This window comes from Pteropus vampyrus, unplaced genomic scaffold, assembly GCF_000151845.1.
Source record: "Pteropus vampyrus isolate Shadow unplaced genomic scaffold, Pvam_2.0 Scaffold48, whole genome shotgun sequence".
NCBI classification, from domain to species: domain Eukaryota; kingdom Metazoa; phylum Chordata; class Mammalia; order Chiroptera; family Pteropodidae; genus Pteropus; species Pteropus vampyrus.
In genome coordinates this window covers 3301899-3325798 of record NW_011888829.1, presented here as the reverse complement: position 1 = coordinate 3325798, position 23900 = coordinate 3301899, and the positions used below count along the sequence as shown (strand labels likewise).

At 38.5% G+C, this 23900-nt stretch overlaps 1 protein-coding gene across 1 annotated transcript in view; it reads right to left on the bottom strand.

Moving 5' to 3' along the window:
• DGKI (diacylglycerol kinase iota) overlaps positions 1 to 23900 on the bottom strand; it is a 273413-nt gene that overhangs the window by 71814 nt on the left and 177699 nt on the right. The window contains exons 22-26 of the mRNA XM_023530296.1: positions 23039 to 23083; positions 9595 to 9664; positions 7354 to 7364; positions 6364 to 6491; positions 4519 to 4641 (exon numbers count right to left, since the gene is read on the bottom strand). Of these exons, the coding sequence (XP_023386064.1) occupies positions 4519 to 4641; positions 6364 to 6491; positions 7354 to 7364; positions 9595 to 9664; positions 23039 to 23083 (377 nt within the window). The remainder of the gene's footprint in view (positions 1 to 4518; positions 4642 to 6363; positions 6492 to 7353; positions 7365 to 9594; positions 9665 to 23038; positions 23084 to 23900) is intronic.

Sequence of the window (23900 nt, the reverse complement as noted above, 5' to 3'; positions counted from 1 at the left end):
CCTTCCATCACTTTTGGAGGTTTCGCATGAACCACAAAACAAAGAACTAAAAAAAGGTTATCTTATTTAGAAATTGGGGAGCATCTCTCAGTCCCTTTATCTGTTTTCCTTTGACCCATGTGACTCACAGTTAATTCTGTCCCATTCGAAAAGATAACTTGGAAAGAATTCATTGGTTTTCCTTGAGTGCCTTTTAAAAAAATCTCATATATCCTGAAGTTGAAAAAAGTCTTTGTTAGGACTGAAATAGATACTCTCTGCTAAAATATGAGTTAATCTCTTCCTTATAAATGAATCTTCTGCCAAAATGAAATATACTCTTGTCATTAATTGTGGTGGTACGATCAACGGTAAGAACAAACCTCTTTCCAGAATTGCGTTAAGGAGAACTTCCTTAGACACTGAAAACATTTTCTGAAATTAAAGACAATTCACTATGGTCCTAGCAGTCATATGTGAGTCGACCACTTCTCATCGATTTATTTCAAAATTGGTTCTTAAAGATTGTTTTTTACTAAGTTCCTAACATTTTGAAGACCCTGTATATGTTGTACATACACCCTTCTACAGGATTCTAGTTTCTCCAAAAGGACCTATATGTATAAGTGGTCTCTCTCTCTATTATATATATACATATACACATACATTTTTTTCTTAAAGTTACAGCATTTCTGTGTGGAATTACAATATAAATGCGATCAGTCCCAGGAATAATAGAAAGCTAATTCATTCTTTTTGCTCATTCTGTCTCAATCTCCCTAAATAGTAGGAGGAAGGTTGACGCATCTGAGTTACTAAAGTTTAAACGATGAGAAAACCCCGAGGAAACCCAAGGGGTTTGGGTCGGTTAGAATCTGGAGAAGACCACCTCACGCAGATCCAGACTGGCTGCCACAGAGGAAGAATGAACTGAGGAAAGCACTGTAGTGACAGTTCTGTAGTTTTCCCATATTTATTTCTTGAGTTTTCTCATCATTTCGTCCCTCTTATTTATCTCTTCAAAGAATCGTTTTTAAAAATGTTATATTCTTGGTTAGTCATCTCTTCCATTTGGTTTATTCTATTTGTCATCGATTTCTGTCTTTTACTATTTCTCTCTTGTTTGTTCTCTACTCTGAGATTCTTTTCCCAGTTGTCGAGTTGAATGCTTTATTGGTACGCAATCATTTTTCTCTTGGTAAATGAATTTAGAGCCATAAATCACTCTGTGAATACCACTTGCATGATTTCCTGCAAACTTTGATAAATTGTATTTTTAGCTCCAGGTACTTAAGATGCCCCTTTTGATTGCTTTTTATATAGCAGGTTATTTAACATTGTTTATAGGATGTTGAAATCAAACTTTTCCTATCTCCACGTTGGCTGAGACTTTAAAATCTACACAGCAGATGCCATTTGTACCTAGAATATTAAACTAATTCTTCAGATACCGATCGATTCCTAAATATCCTTAATGAGAAGGTAAATTTTGCCTATCAAGTAAAATCAAAACTGCATGTACACCCTGCAGTGCAGAAGAATACATGTAATAGGATGTTCACTGCCTTTTCAAAATAATAAAATACTAGAAATCGTTATCAAAATAGAGAAATAAGTTACAGCATATTTATAATACAATATTCTGCCCCAAATTACCTGGTTTAAAAATCTGCAAATATCAATATGGATAAGTTTTTAAATCATGATGTTGAATGAAATGGCAAGCTCCAAAAGTATATGCATTTGTATGATATAGGTGCCGAAAAGTAAAAAGATAAAACAATATGAAACAAAAAATAAATAAATAAAACAATACAAATTTTTATGCTACTCAATGTTGTTTATGAATTGAAAGACCTAATGTAAATAACATAAAAAGATAACAAGATATAGAATGATGGTTGGCACATGAGTATCTTTCATAGAATTTTTATACTTCTTTAAAGAAGAGATGTATTTAATACATACTTAATAAATTTTAAATAAATGTTTATGATCACCATTTTTTGTTTCAATCCCTTTTTAAACAGCAAAAATAACTATCTTAAAATTACTTCTCAACCATATTTATTTTTGGTTAAGTATGTAGTCACATATACATATTGCACGTACCAATACAGTCTCCGCATATTGTAGAATTTTTCACTTTACAAATACTAAAAGAAAAGTAGAAGCCAAAGTAAACCTTTCTTGGGCCATGGGGCTCCGAGAATCCTCCCTCTGCACTGACCCTTCAGGAAGACAGCGTAGTGCAGTAAAAAAAAAAAAACATGGAGCCAGAAGTCAAGCCAACCTCATTCAAACCACAGTTCTCACACTTGTTATCTTGGGTGACCTAAGATGAGTATTTTGATCCTGTGAGCCTCAGTTTGCTCAACTGCTAAGCAATGATGAGATGTAAAAGTTGTTGAAAGGGTTAAAGATTATTTAACTAGGGTACAAAGCAAGTAGGAGGTATTTTATCAATACTAGCTATTGCTGGCATTATTATATTATCTATTATTATATATTTATATATAATTGCATTATTCTATAACTGCAGTTATACCCATTTGTATCGGAGATGCTCTGTGAAGGAAATAAAGAGATGTTCTTCCTGAGAAATTAATGAACACGATAAAATATTTTAAAGAATTAATAGACTAATTAGGGTAGGGTAAATTATTTATGCTTTTTCTAAAAGGCCATTTCAAATAATCATTTTATCATGCTCATGTATGTATTCTATGTATCAGGGATCCAGACAAAGCCTGGGGTAGGAATACCTGTCCAGAGATTCAGCTGGAAAGACTCAGATGCTCTGGATGAATATTTGAATGTTACCTTGTTTGTCTGTTTTCCAGGTGATTTGGCTGAAATTTTTTTAAACATAGTCAGTTGCTCTAGCGTTTTTAAGAGATACAGTATTATAAATGACAAGGAAAACAGATAGTTGTCAACTACAGAGTAATAAACAATTAAGAGAAGTCCCTGAAAAATAATACAACCCAAATAAAAAATAAGAGTTGATTTTAATATAGAGGTTTAAGAACTTGGGTATTATATAAAGTAGTACATTTATTTGTGATACTTGGAAAGAATACTTATTTAGAAACAACCACTTTATATATTATGATAGATATATTAATACACTATATATAGAAAAATTAGGGCATAGGAAACTAGATTAAGCTCATATTCTACTTTGTTGAAATGGTCTGTGTACAAGAACAACTAAAACACTCATCTGGTTTGTCTAGGCGTAATTTCGATTTCTGCAGCTAATTAAAACTTGGATTTTCAAATAAATCTGTCCACAGCTAGATGACCAAATTTTTTTAGCCATCAATGGGTGGCTGATTCATCTTGGTTCACAAGCCTTAATTCTGAATAAAAAAAGAAATGGAAAAACACCCTGAATTGTAAGCAATCAAAATGCCATCAAAAACTAAGAGTGTAGTTTAAAAAGGAAAATTCACTTTTTTCCTTTCCCTTTTTTACTCAACGAAATAAGAGGAAGTACAGAAAAGCAATTAAAATGAAGCCACCTTTTGCCCTCAAAGCGTCTGAGTACAACTTTTATCAATGAAATAGCTTCAAATTTTTCATTTTTCTCCCTTTTGTCATACAGAAATTGCTTCTTGTTTTCCTTTAGAAACAATGCATTGTCTTGCCTCTTCAGTTAACCCTAGGCTTCTAAGCATCTTAGTAATCTTATTATTTCATAAAAATAGTCAGACAGCATGGTTACGAGGCCATTGTCCCTATTGGATTAGGGGAGTGGGAACCAGCCTAATTTCATGGATTGTGATGAACTTGCATAACCTCTGAAGAGGGTGATAGGCTTGACTTCAAACAATGGGTGTGACAGGATATGTCTGTGACCACAGCCTGCACCTAAAACCTGCTCCTGCAATAACAGGAGGGAGGATTCGCTGGACACAAATGTGCCAACACTTGCAAACTCCAATCTAACTTCAGATCATAAGACCTAAACAGAAAGCACACCTGCTATGCTGATCTATGAACAAAGGTGGCCTTGTTTGCCCCAAGAGAATGGAGCCACACGAGCGGCAGTCCACTGCAGCCAACACCACCACTCGGCTGTATTATACAGCCGAGTCCACAGGCTCAGGGCCAGACGCAAATGAAGCAGAGCTAACAGCACGTCGAAATATTCATACAAATGAAAACTATATGTCACTTCCAAACTGTTCATGATCATGCTCATGTATGTCTTCATGATGCAGCCAACATAAGGACATCTGGTAAACACTGGATTCCAGTAAAGCAAACACTGAGGAGGTTGAAAGTCTTAATAGATCCACATGAACGTTCTCAATGTGGTTCAGGACGCAAGAGAAATGAAAAGTGAAGCTCCAAGAGGAGCTTGGGTGGATAAAAGTGGGCAAAGTGAATAAAATGTCAAACCACGGGGTGACCGCCAGGAGGCAGTGTGAACAACACCAAAAAGACAACCCTTCTCACTGGTGAAGACCCCACACGACACCCCCGGCGATCACAATGGCACACAGGAGAGGACAGAGAGAGCACTCTTACTGTAGCACACGGGAGGGGCTGAGATCTTTCATATCTGAGTCCTCATAATACGAAGTGATCGTGCCCAGCCCACTGTCGCTCAGCATGCGCTTCCGGAGGGCAGGGTTCCACCAGTCTGACATTCTGAGAGAGAGAAGGGCATTTAAGCCAAGTCAGCCACAGGACCTAATTCCACTCTTTCTTAAGATGGTTCTTGTCTCTAAATGTGAGAAGGGAAATTCATCTTTATTGGATATTTACTAGATACTCTGCATTTATTACGTCAATTTTCTCAAGCATCATGAGCTACTTGTATGATCTGGCCCTCTTTACAGATGAGAAAACTGAATTTCAAGAGGAAGTAATTTAAAACGCGACATGAATGAAAAGTAACGGAGCCTGATGCAGAAACGCAGGTTAGAAAATGACAAAGACCATCCTCTGTCACTGCTTCTCTGTCTCTAGTTCATTTCCAGAGGGGCCACTGATGAGAAATGAGAAAGGCATTAAGTCGAGTTCTAGTGGATTTTCAGACTACTTACTTGGAGCTAGAGCTAATAGAGGGCTAACCCGGAACAAAGCCATTTCTTTTGGCTATTATTTGACCCGGGGTGAATGACTGATAGGGCAAGGCCCACAGTGGACTTGGCGGAAGGTATTCGCTCTCATCAGATCAGGTGGGGCAGGAGGACACAGCCTCTCACTTGTTTACCCCACAACCAACAGGCTCGATTTATCGGACATGGACTACGAAGGTGGTCTCCTCTACCAACTTCTGAGACTCCCAGGGTTACGTCGGGCCACCCTGTGTGCCTTTCTGTGGTCCTGTCATGCCAGGACAGCTCTGATGTCACCAGCTCCGGATTCCTAAACACAGCTATGTATCTGCACCTGTTCCATTCCGCCACTTCTGTGTTCTCTTGATGCCCCCAGCCCCGGCCCAGTGAGAGATAATCAGAAATAGCAGCGATGGTCGACTAAATTAGGGAAGAGGGACAAACGGTCACAGGGTTACTTAAATGAGTATGTCTGTTTATGTTGTATGAGGATGTGCGCACAGTTTGTCTTTGCTATTTGAGCACATGTGTGTGTACTTTCCAGGGAAATCCTTTTAACTATTTAGCCTCCATATATGAGCAAAACACTGGTTTATTAGGCTTCTCACAGGGCAGGGCTTTTTGTCTGTTTTGATTTTAGCGCGCTTGTTTCCCAGGTGCTTACACTAGTACCTGACACCTAAAAAGCTCTAAATAAATAGTTTTGAACTGTTGGAATAATTTACAAATAGTAATACTATTTTGGTGGGTTTAATATAGTGGTTAAATGCATGAGGTCTGACATCATAAAACCTGAGACTGAGTCTCAATTTTTCCATGTATTTTCTGTGCAATCCTGGGAAAGTTATAAAACCCTCTAAGCATCAATCTCCATATCTATGGATTTGGGATAATAATAGAACCAAATTTGGAGGGTCATTGTGAAATGATGATATGATGATTTTTAATAACATAATATTTAATGAGAGAGAGAGATCCCATTTACATAACTTTTGTTACAGGATATTGTTATAGCTGTTCTATTTTATTATTCAATATTGTTGTAAATCTCTTACTGTGCCTAATTTATAAATTAAACTTTATCATAGGTCTGCATGTATACGAGAAAACAGTATATATAAGGTTTGGTACCATCTGCGGTTTCAGGCATCCACTGGGGGTCTTCAAATGTATTCCCCATGGATAAGGAACGGACTATTTTAAAACAATTTGATGTCATTCGAATTGTCAAGTCCAAAGCAAAACGAGACACTGATGTCACCCTATGGCCACTCCTACCATCACACCACCAAAGGAGATATATACTCACCCTGAGGCTTGCTCCACGACCAGATCAGGCATTCCTGGAGGTGTCCCCGCCTGCTGTGACAACACCATATCTGGGTCCAGAATAAAAATCTCATCTTGAGAAATCTCCATCACAAAGTGCAAATGTTCCTAAGGAAGAAAAAGAAGTCTGTTAGATGATTGACAGGATGCTCAAATCCATCATCTAAAGGATCACAAAACAAGGCATCCTTGGTCTTGAGGAATCACGAAATTCTGTGACACAGCAAATGTCCACAGTGTATTTTCAGGGGTCTGACCAGTGGACTTCCCTCCCGGAAGTGAAGTCATAGCAAGAGGTTGGCGAGGGGGAGAGATGAAGCCCTCTTGGTTTGATTCCTAGCTGACTAGCATCTTGTTAGGTATAACCAGAGGTGTCCTTGCCTCTTCTTCTTCCCAAATACTATCATATAGAAGAAGTGACACCCCATATGCACAATAACCTGGATGTCCACCCCGAGGACCTGGTCAAGGGTAAGTAAGTAGCATGATTCACAACTGTTTTCATCACTGGATTCTATACTGTACTTTCTTTTTGCAGGAGAATTTTGACAGTGGGAGCACATGTTATCATTGAGCATAAGAATTTTATTTTCTCGTTACTGAACTCTGGGAATTGTTGAGTTGAAACTAAGTAGCCTGGAGGTACCCCTAAGGTCTCAATTGTTTAAAGGCATAACATTTGACTAGGCAGCAGTAGAAATGGTAGTGTACTTGAAAATTTGGAGTGCAGGCTGGTGATAATATTCACAAGCCTAGTTATTTACTGTACTCATTTGCAAGGTCAAGCTATATCATCTAGAGTCCACAAGTCGCATGAAGACAAATAAATCATAGCTTAGGCTATGAGTACCATTCCAAAATCAGTAAATGTTTCAGCATTTATGTTATAAAAACTTTTAAGATTAGCTACCAATAAAGTATCTTTACTTGGGAATTTTTCACTTTCACAAGTAGGCTCAAGAAAACTTACCTGAGATCTGTCTATTCGATAAAAGCGATCAGCAGAAGTTGCTGGGGGGGGCGGGGAGAGGGAGAGAAAAGAAAAAAAAGTATATGGCATTCAGTGTCCCATGATCTGGCACCAAATTTACAACCTCCTGACCAACCACGTCAATCAAAAACCTTACATTCCAGTCATGGGGACTACTGACCAGTCTCTAAATCTATAAAGAAAAACTCAGGACGTCAACAACTCTGCCACTGCTATCCCACTGCTCAGAAAACCCTCCTTCCCCATTACGTCTGCCTATCTAGATCTTACTAGTCTTTCAAGGCCAACCAAACGCTACCTCCTCTGTGCAGCCTCCCTCAGTCCATCCATCCGCCCCAGATGGAATCCATCGCTCCTACCTCTATGCACATTACATTTTGTTTCCACTTCTCATAGAAACCATCTTCACAGATGACAATGAGACTAAGACATCTGCGTCTTTAAAGGTCTGTTTGATTTATTCTTTTATGTCTCCAGATATTAACACAGGTCCTTAAACAGAGCTGGGACTCCATATATGTATTTATTAAGTAAATAAAGCTAGAAAAAAAAAACTGTAGGTAGCTAGACTTCCCGAGGAAGTAATGATTCTCATTTTGTAAAAGAGCTTGAAGAGGCAGTGCTAGGGACCACAGCTGGTATTAAAGGAATCATTTTACTCTAAAACTGAGTCCCTAAGCTATGTCTGAAGAAAGTCAAAACAGAAAACACACACACACACACACACACACACACACACACACACACACACACACATTCCTAAAAGGGACTGAGCTGCAGTTGTGACTTGAGAAAAAAAAATCTTGCAAACCTTGGGTTTTTAAAAATTATTCTGATCATTCTTTATATTCAAAAGAATGTTTTTCCTTGCTTACATCTAACAGAGTCCAAATATTATAAATAGATTTTCTACAAAGTACACAGTACTAAAGGGAAAAACTCAAAATGCAAATAATCATTCAAACATCATAAATATTTAATGTGTAGCTTTTCTCCAAAGGAAATGAGCTAAGAAACAAGACAATCATGCTCCCTGCCCCCTAAAAGCAACAGGAAAGTAAAATCTGCCTGAGAAGGGCTTACTCTACTTTGCTTTTTTTAGCCATGACTGTAATCACCTTTTAAAGGTTTCTAATAAAACTATTTATAGAGTAAAACTAATCTGGGTTAAGATCGTTTTCTACAAATATAATTTTACCTAAGACTATATAGAACAGACTATATATAGAACAATTCATATAAATTTGCATAATATTCTTAAATATAAGTTGTTCCTCTGGATTCAGGAAAAACAAATGATTGTGTTTCTCATCACTAAGAAATGAAAGAGTTGGAGGAAAGGCAATGTAAATTATCTTCCAACATAGCTGACAAGCCATTAATGAAAACCTATGTCACGATTGATGTGGGTTAGATTTCATATAGATACAAGTGCTCATCTTTGTAATACTCTTCATACACTCTCACATCCTGCCATACTCTTATCCACATTTATTTCCTCTCAGATGCATACACAGATAAACAAGAGCGAGGTCTATGATGAAAACCACATGTCCACATAGATAAGAGAGATACTGGGTAGTAGACACACTGGGTAGCATATGAGCAGGAATGTACTTCAGCATGGGTCATTGGATAGAAAAGTAGGATTAGGCAGAATCCAGGGAGTGAGAGATGCTTGCAATGGAAAATGGACTCATTAACCAATCAGAAAATAACTGATTTATTATGTATTCAAGTCATGCTCAACAGAGCAGATATGAATGCAACTGAAATTTTCTACACTTTGATAAAAACTTATGCATCATATTAAAATGATGCTTTAATGAAAAGAATATGAAACTTCCAAAATATACAAGCAACATACATGTTACTATCCACCTCATGCTTACTGATCCCATCTACCAGCCTCGTTTTAAGATAGGGATGCGTCAATTTTAGGGGACTTTGGAGGGCAGTGAAGGGGAAAGGTCAACTTGAGCAATTTGATGCTGTGAAATCCAGCCAGAGTTAACCAACTTGCTTTGAAGGAAATGACTTCACGAAGATGAGTTGCGACCTCAGTAAGTCCACGTCACTAGAGATGCAAATACCGATCATGTGGAGCCGAGTGAAGGGTGTCTGATTCATCTTTTGGGAAACTAGAGTCCATGGCAGCCATCGACGCCTTGCCCTGTGCTTCCCCACCTCCAGCCCTCCAGGAAATACAGAAACACTCACCATCTAGAAAGCACCACCGTGGAGAGAGTCTCTGAGCTGAGAGTGCCCTGGGGAAGGAGGTTTCTTGGTCCTGAAAGAGACACAAATGTCCTCGTGGCTCCATCTGAATGGCTCGAGGGACCCCTTGATCAACAGACATGCTACCACAGAGCCTATTTCTAAGAGCGAGCATTCCTTTCTAAACAAAGCACTAGTGAGAGACCAAATCACATCTTTTTTTACTAGAAACAGAAATAGGGGCTCTGCTTTGAAATGAATTATTTCACATAGAACTTTCTAAAACAATCCCCACATAAAATTTGCCAGTTTTCAATTATTCCATTAAACATTCATAAATGATAGAATTGGGGACTTTTACTTCCTTTGGGGAATTTCTTTCGCTTTGTGAAGCTGGGGAACCCGTAGCAGCGGGCTCTCATTTGCATTTCGGTTCTCCATATAGGTATAAAAGTTTTCCTTACTAAGAGAATCTCTGCCACTGATGATTTAAAAAAATAAATAAAAAGTACATTCTACTTTACATCGCATGAGGTGGAGCATTCTAGCTCTGGCTCATAGTGAAATTGAACTCGCTGACAGAAATAGGACAAACGAGGGTGGAGGGGCAGTTTCTGTGGGAAAGATACTGGGAATTTGACCCTTATTAGGGATTTGAGATGTCTGAATATAGGGAACATCCTTGGAAAGCAGCTGGGCGTGGATGATCCTGTGTGTACAGAGGAGGACAGGAGAACGAAATGGGAATGACATAGACGGAATATGAGAGCCACGCAGAAATTGCATCGACTTCCTTGAGAATTTAACCAATACTCCCTGCTGCTTTACTTGTGATCAGGCACAGCCTATGCTTAACTCAGTGGTTCTCGAAGTGTGAACCTTGGAACACCAGTATCAGCTAGGAACTTCTTAGAAATTCAATTCCCAGGTGCCACACCACGTTTACAGAAACCCTGAAGGCAGAACCCAGAAATTCATTTTAGCAAGCTTTCCTGTGAGTCTGATGTATGGTAAAGTTTTAGAACCATAGACCTAACGTTACCATGACAAAAGGTAACGTTTTACTAATAGAAAGCTTCGGTATATGGAGTTTTTAATATGAGTGGGTTCTGTAAATTAAATTGATAGAGGAAATTTTGGTCTCATTGAGGACTGGTGCCAACATTTATAATTACAGATATAGAATTGATATAGCTATGGATACAGAGATAAATACATATTCCTCTTTTTTTTTTTGGACTGGCTTTGCACCCTCCTGGTTACGCTAAAGGACATCTTGACATGTGCTCAGTACCTACTAATACGAGACTTACGTTAAACATTTTGAGAATTATATTTTGACACATGGGACATCTTGTTTTAAAGGAACTTAAGGTTCTTAATGTATTTTTATAAAACATATAAAGCTACCAACATGTCTGACATGTAATTATAAACCAAAACATTTGAAAATTATTTGAAATACTTAGTAGCAACCATGAAAACTAATAAATAAAGATATTAGATGGAAACATGGCTATCTTCTCCATAGTAAAGGGACTTAAACACCAAGGCTATTTTCTGAATTTCGACGTCAAATGTGCTACAGAGACCACCATGAAAAAATAGCCCAATTTCCCTAGGTAAGAATCAACTGTGAAAGAATGCAGAAATACTTGATCTGTCATTTAAAAAATCTAAAGATTAACAACGTTGTTGCTCAAATATTCAAATTAGAAAACATTGCCTATTCTTTGGTTTAGTTTAATTAAATGCAGATTAATATATTGCCTCAGCTACATGACTCACTTCCCCACAGGCTGTAAAGTAATACTGATATAATGGTATATACCTTTTTATGTGCGAACATCTTCGTGTCTGGAGAACGTAATGCATGCGCCTGACTTTTATTTGTTTATTTTGCCTATTTTCTGTTCATGTATTTATTCTCACCTTGATTCACAAAGCGTTTACTATAACTCAACTTCCTTAAAGAGATTTTATTTAGAGAACTTTATCGGTTCGCTCTGGGAAAACACATTGGTCGCCGCAGAGCACTTTAAAACACTTCAAATACATTCGAGTGGGTTTTTTAATAGGTCCAGCAATCCCTGAACTCCCTGAAATTTTATGCTAAATTTGGTGTCTATGTGTCTGTGCCTTTTCCTAAATAAAGGTACCAATTTTTTTTCTATAAATTATCAAACCCCCAAAGGTTAAAAAGCTACTAATGCAAATAATCAAAAATTTATGTCAGAGACAATTCAACAAAATGAGATTCTAATCAGGAAAATGCCTGAACCATATCCAGACACACAAAAATAGGAATTACTATTTCAGAGTTACTGGTGATTGTCAAATCAGACAGTGGAAACTCCCTGAGCTCATAGCTATTCTCTGGTAATGGGCTAAATTCAGGCCGATTTCTACAGAGAAGGAGGCAATGAACTTTTTGCTGATTTCCATCCATGGTCTCTCGCAAAGGTTTGTTTTCAGCCCTTTAAGTAAATACTGTAAATTCTTCTACTTAAATGTTTATTTTTTGAAAAACAGACAAACGGAAGATCTATTTATACAATTAGATTGCCTAAATAATTGAAGTTAAACAATACTTCACTAATTAAAGACACAGGAATCTCATGAAAAAAAATTTATTGAAAAATAATGAGATACTTTCCTGGTCCCATTTGAAGATTAATCTGCAATCTTAGGTGGCTGGTTAGAGAAGTACAAGTACAGCCCTAACTTCTCTGAAAAGAATTCCCTGAACTAGGTTTGCATCTTTTCCCTCCATTTTGGAAGCTTGCAACCTTATTCATAAAAAGAGAAAAAAAAAAAAAAAAAAAAGAGTTTTTAAGTGGGCAGTTACTAGCATAATGTGGTCTTATGTTAAAAGTCATTTGAATTCCAAAGGAAAAAATGTAATATTTTTTATTACATCTAGGAAAGATTGATAATGTAATGCAATTATTTACATTATCAATTACTTATTTAAAAGTTTTACATATTAAAAAGATATGATATATAAAAGTGTTGAAGTCACAACAAAATTTTCTCCTCGGATCTAATCTAGTCCACACATATACATGCAGATGAAAGGGTCCCACCTGCTTAGGACTCTAAAAGCTAGAGATTTTCCTGAAATCAGTGTTAAAATGATGTTTCAATGCAGCAGATTGACAAAACATACCAGCAATCTCTAAGAAACTAGAAATTTAGCTACTAGGCACAAGTAGGTGCTAGGACTAAAAGATCTGAAGGAGAAGAACAGACTAGAAACAGGGTATCTGGTTGCGGGTGAGGTTGCTGTATTTCACTTGAGTTGAAACACTGATCACAGACTTAGTTTTAGTGAGAAAGTCTGCTTCGAAAAACTGAAATTTTTGTAGGATGAGATCAGATGAATAAGAATTGATAGGACAAAATTGTTCCTGTCCTCAAAGTAGTATTTAAACATCACAGAAAAGACAGATTGATGAACCAGAAGGCAAATGCAATAGATCGTAGGTGACTCAGCCTCAATTAAGCAGCCAGCCCAGAGGCAGCGGAATTCTGTTTGCCAAGAGCACCAGCTCTGAGCACGGGACAACCCCCACCCCACTCACTGTGACATTCCAGGCGAGTTCCTTATCTAGTCTGTGCCTTGGATGCCTTGTTTGTAAAATTGGCACCCATAGTATCTACTGTAAAGGGCTTTTATTTTATTTTATTTTTTATTTTTTATTTTTTGAGGAATAAATAAAATGACAAGAGAAACGCTTCCTTAGCCCTTGAGCTGGTACTTGTGGACATGCAGATATAGTGATGCTGGACAAGTAACATTCGGGCAGCTGGGACAAAATTATTTTACCTGAAAACAATTTCGACCTTTAATTACACTAGGAGCTCACAGGTTATAAGCCAAACTTCAGAGCAGATCATTCAGATAGTGCTATAGCGGCACAACACTATTTTATCCATAAATGCATTTGGGCTCAGATTCTGGGGTTCAGAGAAAAGAAATAGGACAGATTTGTATGAGTGAATACGAAAAAGAATGACATCACACAAAGGCCGAAATCACCCCATTTTTGGTTTGTCCTAATCAGCAATCTGATGCCTCTTTTCATAGTATTAGAAGCTATATACTTGTCTAAAATTCAGGGGATTGTTTTCAAGGCTGAATGTCTTCTACCATCAAAATCAACATTTTTCAGAACCCTTTATTTTACTGCCCGCTCCCCATTCAATAATATTTTTATTCACTAGTTACAATGCTTACTAGATATTTGCTTAGTTTCACCAAAATTGTTATCTTTCCATTGGCTGATTTGGGTTGTCAGTTGTCACACAGCTAGCTACACATTATTTTCATCCCTATGACATGATTATGACCAATCTTTTCAACAGGTACTTATTAAAGCTAATGAGGAACAAGGCACATGATTTGTCAGTCACAAAGGACAATGAAGCATCGGCCTTGTCCCCAGAAGGTGTCCAACACTGTGAGCCATCTGGGGGCTCCCCAGTCCCCAGTCCCTTTCTTGTTCCCATTTTTGGAGTTGTGATATGTCTGATTTACCAGATTTCAACTTCTTTTCCCAGGGGGCGGCTATTCTCATTGCGATTTTCACTTACTTCCTGCCTATTGTCAAAAGTCATCGATTTCGGGGCCATGATTTTGAGCCAGCTGCCCTAAGAATCGGAGTCTGGTAATGAAAAGAGCAGGAGACAGGAATTGTTGGGGAAGCTAATGGAAGGCTCAGCTCACATTTAAGAAAATCCTTTCCTTTCAAGTCAAGTTTGGGGCTAACACTGAAGAAGTTTTCAGTGTCCTGACACTGATGTATAGCTAAGCTGTGCCGAGAGGCACAATCCTAAATCATACGATCCATTTACACGGAGGCCAGTTGTCATGATGTCAAATAGAGCAGCAGGCTGCTGACTGTTCTCCTCCTCCATTCCATTTCTACGTTAAGGCCCCTGCCTGTAGCTTCTGCCCTGACTCATTTCCATTGTCTGGCTTTAGAGTATATGGAACAATAATCTACTCAATGAATACCATTTTGGTGACTGGCAATCTGTCCTTCCTTTTCTTGTATTTATAGTATGCTCCTTTTTTGACTTTTGAGAATTTCTCATGAACATAGTTCTCCTTCTGTATTCCTTGGTGGTTCTATAAATGAAATTTAGATTATCAGCCTTTGAATATTATTTCATCTCCTGAGGACTCTCATATTTGGGAAATGACCCCCCATGGTATATGCATGGGAAAAATTACTACCAGAATTCACAAAACCATCTCACTTGGTTTTAGGGTTATCTGGCTACTGCTAGAGTTCATTTAGAAGCTTTAGGCTACAGTCTTACTTAGTAGGTTCATTTTAATCCATATTCTTATGTGTATTTTTAAGCCATCTCCATTCCATCATTAAGGAAGCTGTATAGTCTAGCCCCTAGATATCTATCCTACCATCTACCCCACTATTCTTTCTGAATCTCTCCTTTAGCACCTTAAAGCAAGCCATAAATTAATAACTATGGCTTTAAGCATTTAAGTACACTCTCAGAAGTATCCAGCTATTAAGTGGTGGAGTGAAATTCAAACTCAGGACTCATTTGCTACAGATCTTATATACCAGGTGTTATGGTTTCTAGCGAAGTTAAAATTATTTGGGGTTTTGTAGGATGGGTGGGACTTGTATAGGTCGTTTGACAGAAGTTTTTTTGACTCAGCTCTGGCAAAAACATGAAAAAAGCAAAAACTGGAATGATCTGAATTGTCTGTAAAGACCTTCCTTTGACTTCAGTATTCAAAGATGTCCCACAGTTTCAACCTTCATTAACTGTCAGACTAATCTTTCAAATTTCTTATCAGGCAGTTCACTGCCTGGTAACTCAGAATTTCTCCTCCCTCAAATTCTCCAGTCCCATTGCCTGCCCACTCTCCACTCCCATATCTGCTTAATCTCATAGCAACATGGCCGTCAACAAGGACCAGAGAACCATGATCCAGAGACGAGGAACCGAGATAACATTCATGTAAAGGAAATTTTGATTACAGAGTTTAGATAGCTTTGCTGTATGTGTTATGTGATTGCAATTCTAAACGCCGTACCAGTACGGCCACTGTTAATGGGTTGTTTAGCACGTGCCATGTTTATCATTGCTTAAAGTTACAACATTGTTTACAAAAGCAATGTAGAACGGCCCAAACTGTACAAAACCTAAATGTCTACACATGGAGATGGGGTTAAATACATACTCTGGAATAGAGCAGCAGTGTTTAAAAAGTGCATTAGAGCTTCATTTATTAGCAAGACATAGTGTCCATGGTATATTACTGTTAAAAATAAATTGTGGTGTAACACGTATAGCGAATGTATGAAGAATGTACATTCATTTTCATTCAAAAAAGCAAACACGACTTCACGTGTGCTCATGTGTGTCTATGTGTGTAACTTTTTACAGATGTGGGAAAAGATGCCAAAGTGTGCACAGCAGAAAAGTGCCACCCTAATGTCTCTTTTGGGTGGAGACTTAAAAACCAAGCGGAAGTCCAGAATTCTGTGTGGTCAGAAAACTGAGATAAGCCAAGATGATAAAGCCTGCCAGACTTTATGACACAAGTAGTCAAGAGAAATACTTTGAGCATCTTAATATCAAAGAAAAATGCATATTTGGATGGATTAAAAAGGGAGCAGGAATTAAGAGAAGCAGATTGTTGAAAAGGAATTAATTCTTTAAAGCCTTGGTCCATAAACCTCTGGCATTCTTAACTAGTGATGACCCACAGGTGACTAGGTTCTTATGTCCTCAGGATTCATGTAATTCCTATGCCTTGTGTATCTACACCCCTCTCTCTACTCAAAAGAGAGGATCATAGTACAAGCGAGTGCGTGATGCCAGTACAGAGGTCATACTAAGTCCGCTGTAACTTGTTTTCAATGACTCTCATTGCTAATGCACTGTGGGTGATACACCTCATATCAGCTTAAGCAGCTCACTGCATCCTCAACAGGAGGACGTGTCACATAGGTGGGTGGGTGGCCCTGACATAAAGAAATTCTGGATTCAGGGTCAGAGGGAGGGTGACCGCATGGCAGCAGGGACCATGAATCAGACTTGGTGAAAGAGGAAGTGAGAAACACAAAACAGCCCCTCACGAGAGGGCAAATCTTGGCTCCAAGGGCAGATCTCAGCTTCATGGACAATCCAAAGTGGCCATGGCAACATCCATGTCACTAACAAGAATGGTTGAAAGTACATTTGCTTTGCTGCACGTTAAGATCCATGGACAGATGTCATTTCTGATAGAAGCAAAAACGGAAAAAAAAAAAATCAAGCTTAAAAATATGTACCTTTCAAAAGCATCTGACAGTAGATCCTTAAGAAACGTGACGGTGTGAACACAGCCACAGTTCAGGAGGCACTCACATCATTCCCTGAGCTGTGACACCATCACATCCATGGCTTTGGTGCTCATTTAGGGCTTCTAGTCTCCTCAGTCCCCTCAAGCTGCGTAATCAAATCAATCATTCATTAAAGAGATAAGACACTTGACTTGCTCGTTTTTGATTTGTTATTTTTATTTACGTAAATGGTGCGGTTCAGATGAATGCGCCTGTCACTGCTCTATAATGCAGGCAGAGTAATAGAATCTTGGATGTACCATGCTCCTTTCTGTTTTAAATGTAATCATCTTCTCTTTAGGTGCATAATATTAACAAATGCTGCTCATTTCAAAAGTCTCTCATATGTGAATTTTCTCTTTTGATATATGCTGATGGAAAATCCATTTCTCATGCTAAAAATATAGCCACACACAGAAAAGCAACTCTGATATTATAAATATATATACACTTTAGGAGGTACTCACATAATTACCTGAGCTGTGCCACTAACTAACTAACTAACTAACTAACTAACTATACATACACATACATATACACACATACATAAAGTTGACTTAAAGTATAGGTATATATGTATATCTACATTTTAAGTCAACTGACACGAATTACATGTAATTGGTAAGGAAATTATCTGAACCACTATTTGGATACATACGCCAAACTTGCACTTAATTTAGATCCAATTATGCAAGCTGATGCACACATAATTTAATGAAGGCACAGCAGCCCCATTACATACTCCAGTAGATTATCCAATTAAGTGATATTCACCTAGCATTTAACTATACCTTCACTGTGAATGAAATTCATTTTCTTTCATAAAATGTAGGGGAGACTTAAGTAGAGGCAAAACAGATTCCTTTGGATTGGAAATCCTTGCTTTATTTAATAATGCCCAGTCAATAATTACTTTATTTTTAAATGTCTCTCTTATTTACCTGCCTGCCTTGACATCTCCCATGCCCAACCCATCTGAATTTTTTCTCTCCTCCTATGACCAAGTTGCATACCAATATCTCTTCATCCTTGGTCAACAGATGCGTCAAGGATGGTTAGAAATGTGTGTGTATGCAACTCTGTCCAACTGTAACCCCAATTAATAGACTTGCTACCGTTGTTTTTATCTTTCAAAACTCTTTCCCTTCAAAGTGACTTTACCACCCACAATTCCTGCAGCAAAAGAACACAGATATGGAAAGTGCATTTCCAAAACCAGCTTTGAAAGATGAAGAAATAATTATGGTGTAGTAGGAAGTGGAAATGAGAGAACTCTAACATGTTCAAGAGCCCTTTTTTTGTGCAATAAAGTCCTCCATGATTGACAATAACTTTGTGTGTGTGTGTGTCTGTGTCTGTGCGTGTCTGTGTGTGTCTGCGTGTGTATGTATATTAGCGGTAGTCACTTTTAATAGCAAACAGACCTGATCCCAAGCAAGTCTCATTTTAATTCCTTATTCAGTTTATTTCTCATATCTTTGATCCTCCCCAAAGGAACGACATTCTACAAAGTTCCTAGCTAAGTTCTCTAAGATCAATTAATTCCCACAATGACTCCCTTAAACTTGTTTCAGCTCATCAATTGAAGGACTCTTCAAGAATCCAGAAAACAAATTAAGGAGGAAGAGATTTCAGAGAAAGGAGAGAGATAAATAAGGACAGCCAGCACTCAGAAAAGATAAAGAAATCAAATATATGTGGGCAAATACCGTTAGCCTAGGGAAGGTTGGAGGATGAACAAACGGATGTAGACTCAGATCTGACCAAGAGTTTTTCTTATGGAAGTGAAAGACACCTCTAAAGGATAAAGTGGGTTTTCTTTGTTTTTTTTGTTTTTTTTGTTTTTTTTTTTGCAAAACTGTTATGTCTACTTTGAAATATTCCAACCATTCTATTGTTAGTTTTAAGTAAATTAATTCTTAACAAAGAGAAATCACCTGGATGGATCCCTTTTTGAACCTACTATTGAATCTTACTGTATTCATTTAAAACTCAAATTATTAGCTCATAATATTCTAGAAACCACACTCCTGTGGTGCATTGCACTGGGAAAAGGGGGGACTCCGAATGTCTACAAAAGACCCTGATTGTGGCTGGTTCCATTGCTCCTGGTTCTTCGTTTATTCTACTCTGCCATGTCCATAGCATATCTTTAGATGCCTCTTTCTTTCCCCCACCCCCCATTCCTTTTTCTCTTCCTGTGCCTCTTTCTCCTTCCTTTCCCTTTCGTCGAGGGCATCCATCTCTGCCTTTGGTCCCCAGTCATGTGCCTGAGAGCCATCAGAATGACTCGGGATTTCTCAAGTTCTTCACTATTGATGACTGTGTCTGGATCATTCTTTTTGGCAGGGGACTATCCCATGCACTGTAAGATGTTTAGGACATTGCTGGCCTCGGCTCAATCGACTCCGGTAGTATCACCTCCCCTAGTCATGACACACAAAAATGTCCAGTTGCCAAATGTCCCATGTGAGAGGCAAATCTCCCCCAGCTGAGAGTTAACTAGAATGGTTGAATGTGCCTCTACTACCTAGTAACTTTATGACTTAGGGTTAAGAACGGATATGGTGAAATCCAGGATAGGAGTGGAGAAGGGATTATCTCAAAAAGCATCTTTATCAATAGGTAGGCAGAGTCTAATTTCCCTATGAATTCTAGTTTATTTGCCAAGGTCAAGAATATCCTGACTTTGTAAGCACAATGCATTTTGTTTGTTTAAATTATCTGTTACAGGTTATATGAGATGCCATTAGGATGAAGGGGCCTTTGTATTTTGACCTCAGAGATGGTATAGGCAGGAATTTTCAGCAGGCTATAAATATCCAACACACTCTTGTATAACGCATTATGCCTTGTTAGGTCAGTACAAGGTGTCATTTTTGAGCCTTAATGCTTTGTTGACAATTCACTATGAATCTGGGAAAGGAAGAAGCCAAAGCGATGAAATGCTCAAATGGCTAGGAACTGTCACACAGCTCAGTAAAGGTGCCTTGGGCGCTTGTGCACCTTCCTAAAGGCTGGTTTTCTCTTGAGTATCTTCTAGCCTTAAGAAGCAGTCAGCTAGAATCCCAACTGCAAATTAGTGAGCTAACAAGAACTTCTCAAGTTTTGAAACTCACCGGCATTTATTCGTGCTTCAAGGTTAATTCTTCAGGCATATTTAGTGCCATCTCATATTCAAGAAATTTCATTAAAAAGCTTTTAAGGCCTTTTGCGATCCATGTTTCTGACAGGTTTTTCTCCTGCGTCACCCCTTAACTCCCACTGAGACAGACTAGAGATTCTGATATTACCTATTTCTGTATTAGAAAACAAAAGATTCAGTATTAAATCTCCTGCCAGCTGGTTCTGTCGCTTTCTGCATAAAAGTAAAAGTACCTGTAGCCCGTGTATTTTAGATGCATCCTCACAAAAATAGAAAAATCAATCCACATCATCTCAGACTCTCAACAGCACTTGACACATTTCATTCGTTCTTCGATTTTGAAATATGTTTCCCTCTTGGCTTTCACGATATGACCTTCCTTGATGTTCGGCTTTCTCCTGCTTGTCTCAGTGTCCGTGACTCTGCCTGCCTGATCGTTCTCTTAAACTTGTGCTTTTCTCGATTAATCAGTAGACGCACATATGACACGGTGCCCTCTTCTTTATCAAAACTGTCCCCGGGTGATCGTCCCCCCCTAGGGTTTTGAGTACCATCTAGTTGCTAGTGACTCTCTCATTTCTACCTCTGGGCCTCTGTTTTTCATTGAGCTTTAAAATTCACACGTCCAAATTTCTACTCTTGGATCTAAGAGGCATATCGAAATGAGTATGGCTGAAATAGAACTCTTTATTTACCATCCCTCCAACTCCTTCGTCCTCCTGACTGCTCGAGATCCCAGCCAAATGTGAATGTTTACATCTCCCAACTCCTTGCCTCACCCGGCTCTCCTTTGCTCTGCTCAGAGAAAATTTCTCACCACCGTCTCCATTTTCTGGCCTTGTTAATTCAAACACAGGCTCTCTCAGTGAAGCCTCCTGTTTAATGAGCAGACCCTGGGCTTCTCCTGATCTCACTCCAGCCTTCCCCTAATATCCAGGGATCCCGACTTTTATAATTCAGGAGCGAAGTGACGCTCCTGACACTCATCTTTGATCACTGCATCGGTGACCCCATACCGTCAGTGTACAACACCTGTGAAGTGACGTTGATAATGCAGCAGTTCTGATACCAAGGTTTGACCTGACTGCAGGTAAACGAAAATATTGCAAAATTTTGATAGTCCGATAAATACCATTAATCCCGCTGAATGTTTTTATTATCAAATAATCACTGAAATAAATATCCTTATCAGAGTCTAGAATCTCAACCACCCTCTGATCTCTATGAATATGTACAAACGCGGCACAAAGAACATGGTACAAACTACCCGCATATCAAAATTCACACCAAAATGACTACATCAAATAGCCAGGATAATAAACGCCTTTGTTTCATAAATCTAGTTCGAATATATGTCTGAAATAAGTACTTTGATAAAATTGCAAAGATTCAAAATGTCCATGAGTAAAAAATACAAACTCTTTTAAAAGAAACAGGCTCTTAAAACCTTACACCTACCACAGCGTCAATTTTAAAAAATAGGCATCAGCTCCAGCTTTTACAAGCACTGTACTTTTAAAAATAAAATAACATCTAGATGGTGGCTCTAGATAAATAGGCAAATAAAGGATGGAAGGAATTTTGTGCTCTATCTAAAAAATAAAGTGGAAATTTGCTTTTAAATGGTTGGTTAAAAAAAAAAACTGTCTCAGAAACAGTTTATTTTCCCAATTAAAACACATCCTAAGTGAATTGACACTCTTTCTATTGCTGCTGGATGGGAGCAAGAGCTCTAGAATAAAGGAGTACTAAGAGAAATAATCATACAAACAAATAAGAAGGCCAAGGTCACTCCTGACATTCACCCTCAGGATAATCAGGCTGTTCTGGCTGACAGTATGGGGCATCTCTCGTCAGGGAAAGAAAGCTACTTAGATTCTATCTGTATAGGGTTTTAAAAATTGTCGTTTTTGTTGTTTATGCAAAAGAATGATCAACGGGAAATTTCCTGTGTAGCAAAAGAGACACCAAAACCTAAAGATGTTAAAGCAGGATTTTCAAATGTAGACATCTCTAAACCCCACTTCCACACAGAGGTACACAAGGGACTAGGAGAGGATTTATTTGAGGGAGCCACTGGCATTCTCTGACTCCCTGGGCCTCTCAGACAAAGGGCTGTCATGGGACCACTCAGACAGCTTTGCATGCGCTCTCGAAGTTTGGGGCGATACTGTGCCCTGGTATCCGAATCATGACTGAGAAATCTTATGGGTGAGAGGCTGGCTGGAACAGTACTATAGAGGTGGGAAAGACAGGGGAGAAACTGCACTCCCAAAGATCGTCGGGGCAAAGGGTATCTGAGTGTTCTGCTATGGACAGGACGTGGGTCATCAGAGAGAGGTAGGCTGGGTTTACTGAATCCTGCCCAAAAGTGCAGGATGGGCCAATCAGATGGCTTGTTTGCTTGATGGCTGTGGGAAGCAGAGAATTCACCTTCCTGGCGGTAAAGGAGAAACGTGCAGCCATCTTATGAATGGCACCCACCTTGGACCAGGTAAACATCTAGTGCAGAGGTGAAATTGGCAGAAAGTGGAGAACAGGGCAAAAACAGCAGCAGAAAAATGGAGCAGAAACCATGAACAAATGATACGTAAACTCCACCCTTGATCTGAACTTTTTGTCATTGTGAACCAATAGACTCTTGCCCCGTCGATGTAGTTTAAGTTGAGTTTTCTAGCATTTGGCAGCGAAAGCACTTCATTATATCATCTTTTCTAAATGAAGTGGGAGAAAATCCACAGTCCAAATGTGTGCTAGAGGAGGACTGTCCAAAACCAGAAAAATGCAAAAGAATCAGAATGCCAACCTTGCTTTGTTCTTCAAGTGAACTCTCTAAGGAAGATGTGGACTCTAATCCAAACGAGACATTAATTGAGAGATGAACTGCCTTTGACCGGAAGGTATGAAACAGGGAGAGTCAATTATGTGTTACCTGGTAATGAACTCTGTGGGAGCCAGAAGAAACTGACTGCAGATCCTGATGAGAAAATGGAAACAAAAATATATCCATACCTTAAGATCAGTTCGAACGAGCTGCCTCCAGAACTCTGTCAACTGAACTCCCAGCTTAACATGATTAAAACCATCTGGAAAATATCTAACTCACCCAAATTCATCAAGGTTACACAAAGAAGATAATGCCAAAAATAATAAAAGCACACCACCACGCTGGAATGAAAGAAGAAAGGCCATTTAGCTATTGAAACTTATAAATTTTAAATAGTGCTTCGAGTTGAGTAATATAATTTTGAGGATAAAGAAGACCAAAAGTGAAAGACAGGTAATTTTGTTATAATAAATGAGGGTCATGTTTAATTTGCACCTGAACTTTTGGCTGGTGAAGAAAGCTTCTAAATCCTTTAAGCATGAGGAAGAATTTATTTATCTTCGACCAAATACATACTGTCATGGTAATTGTGTTTATACTGATAAGTTGCTTAGCAAACGCAGGTTTTCATAGACTGTGCAGAGAAAATCTGCATTAGCATCAAGTGCAAATTAATAGGGCTGAAATTAATGAGGTTTTACTGGCAGATTCTGAGAACCTGGCTCCCTTTATAAAGTTTTACAACTAAGTTGTCATGTCCTGCAGCCTTCCTCGTTAATGAGTGTACTGCTTCTCTTTACAAATGTCAGCAATCCTGGGTAACTCTGTCCCTATACCTGCTTCCCACGAGGCCTTATCAACTTCCTCTCTGCCCCCAAGTTAATCTTCAATCTTTTCCTCTTTAACTTCGCTCTTTCCTATTTTTTTTATCCCATTTTTAGTTGAATATTGGTGAGATAAACACACC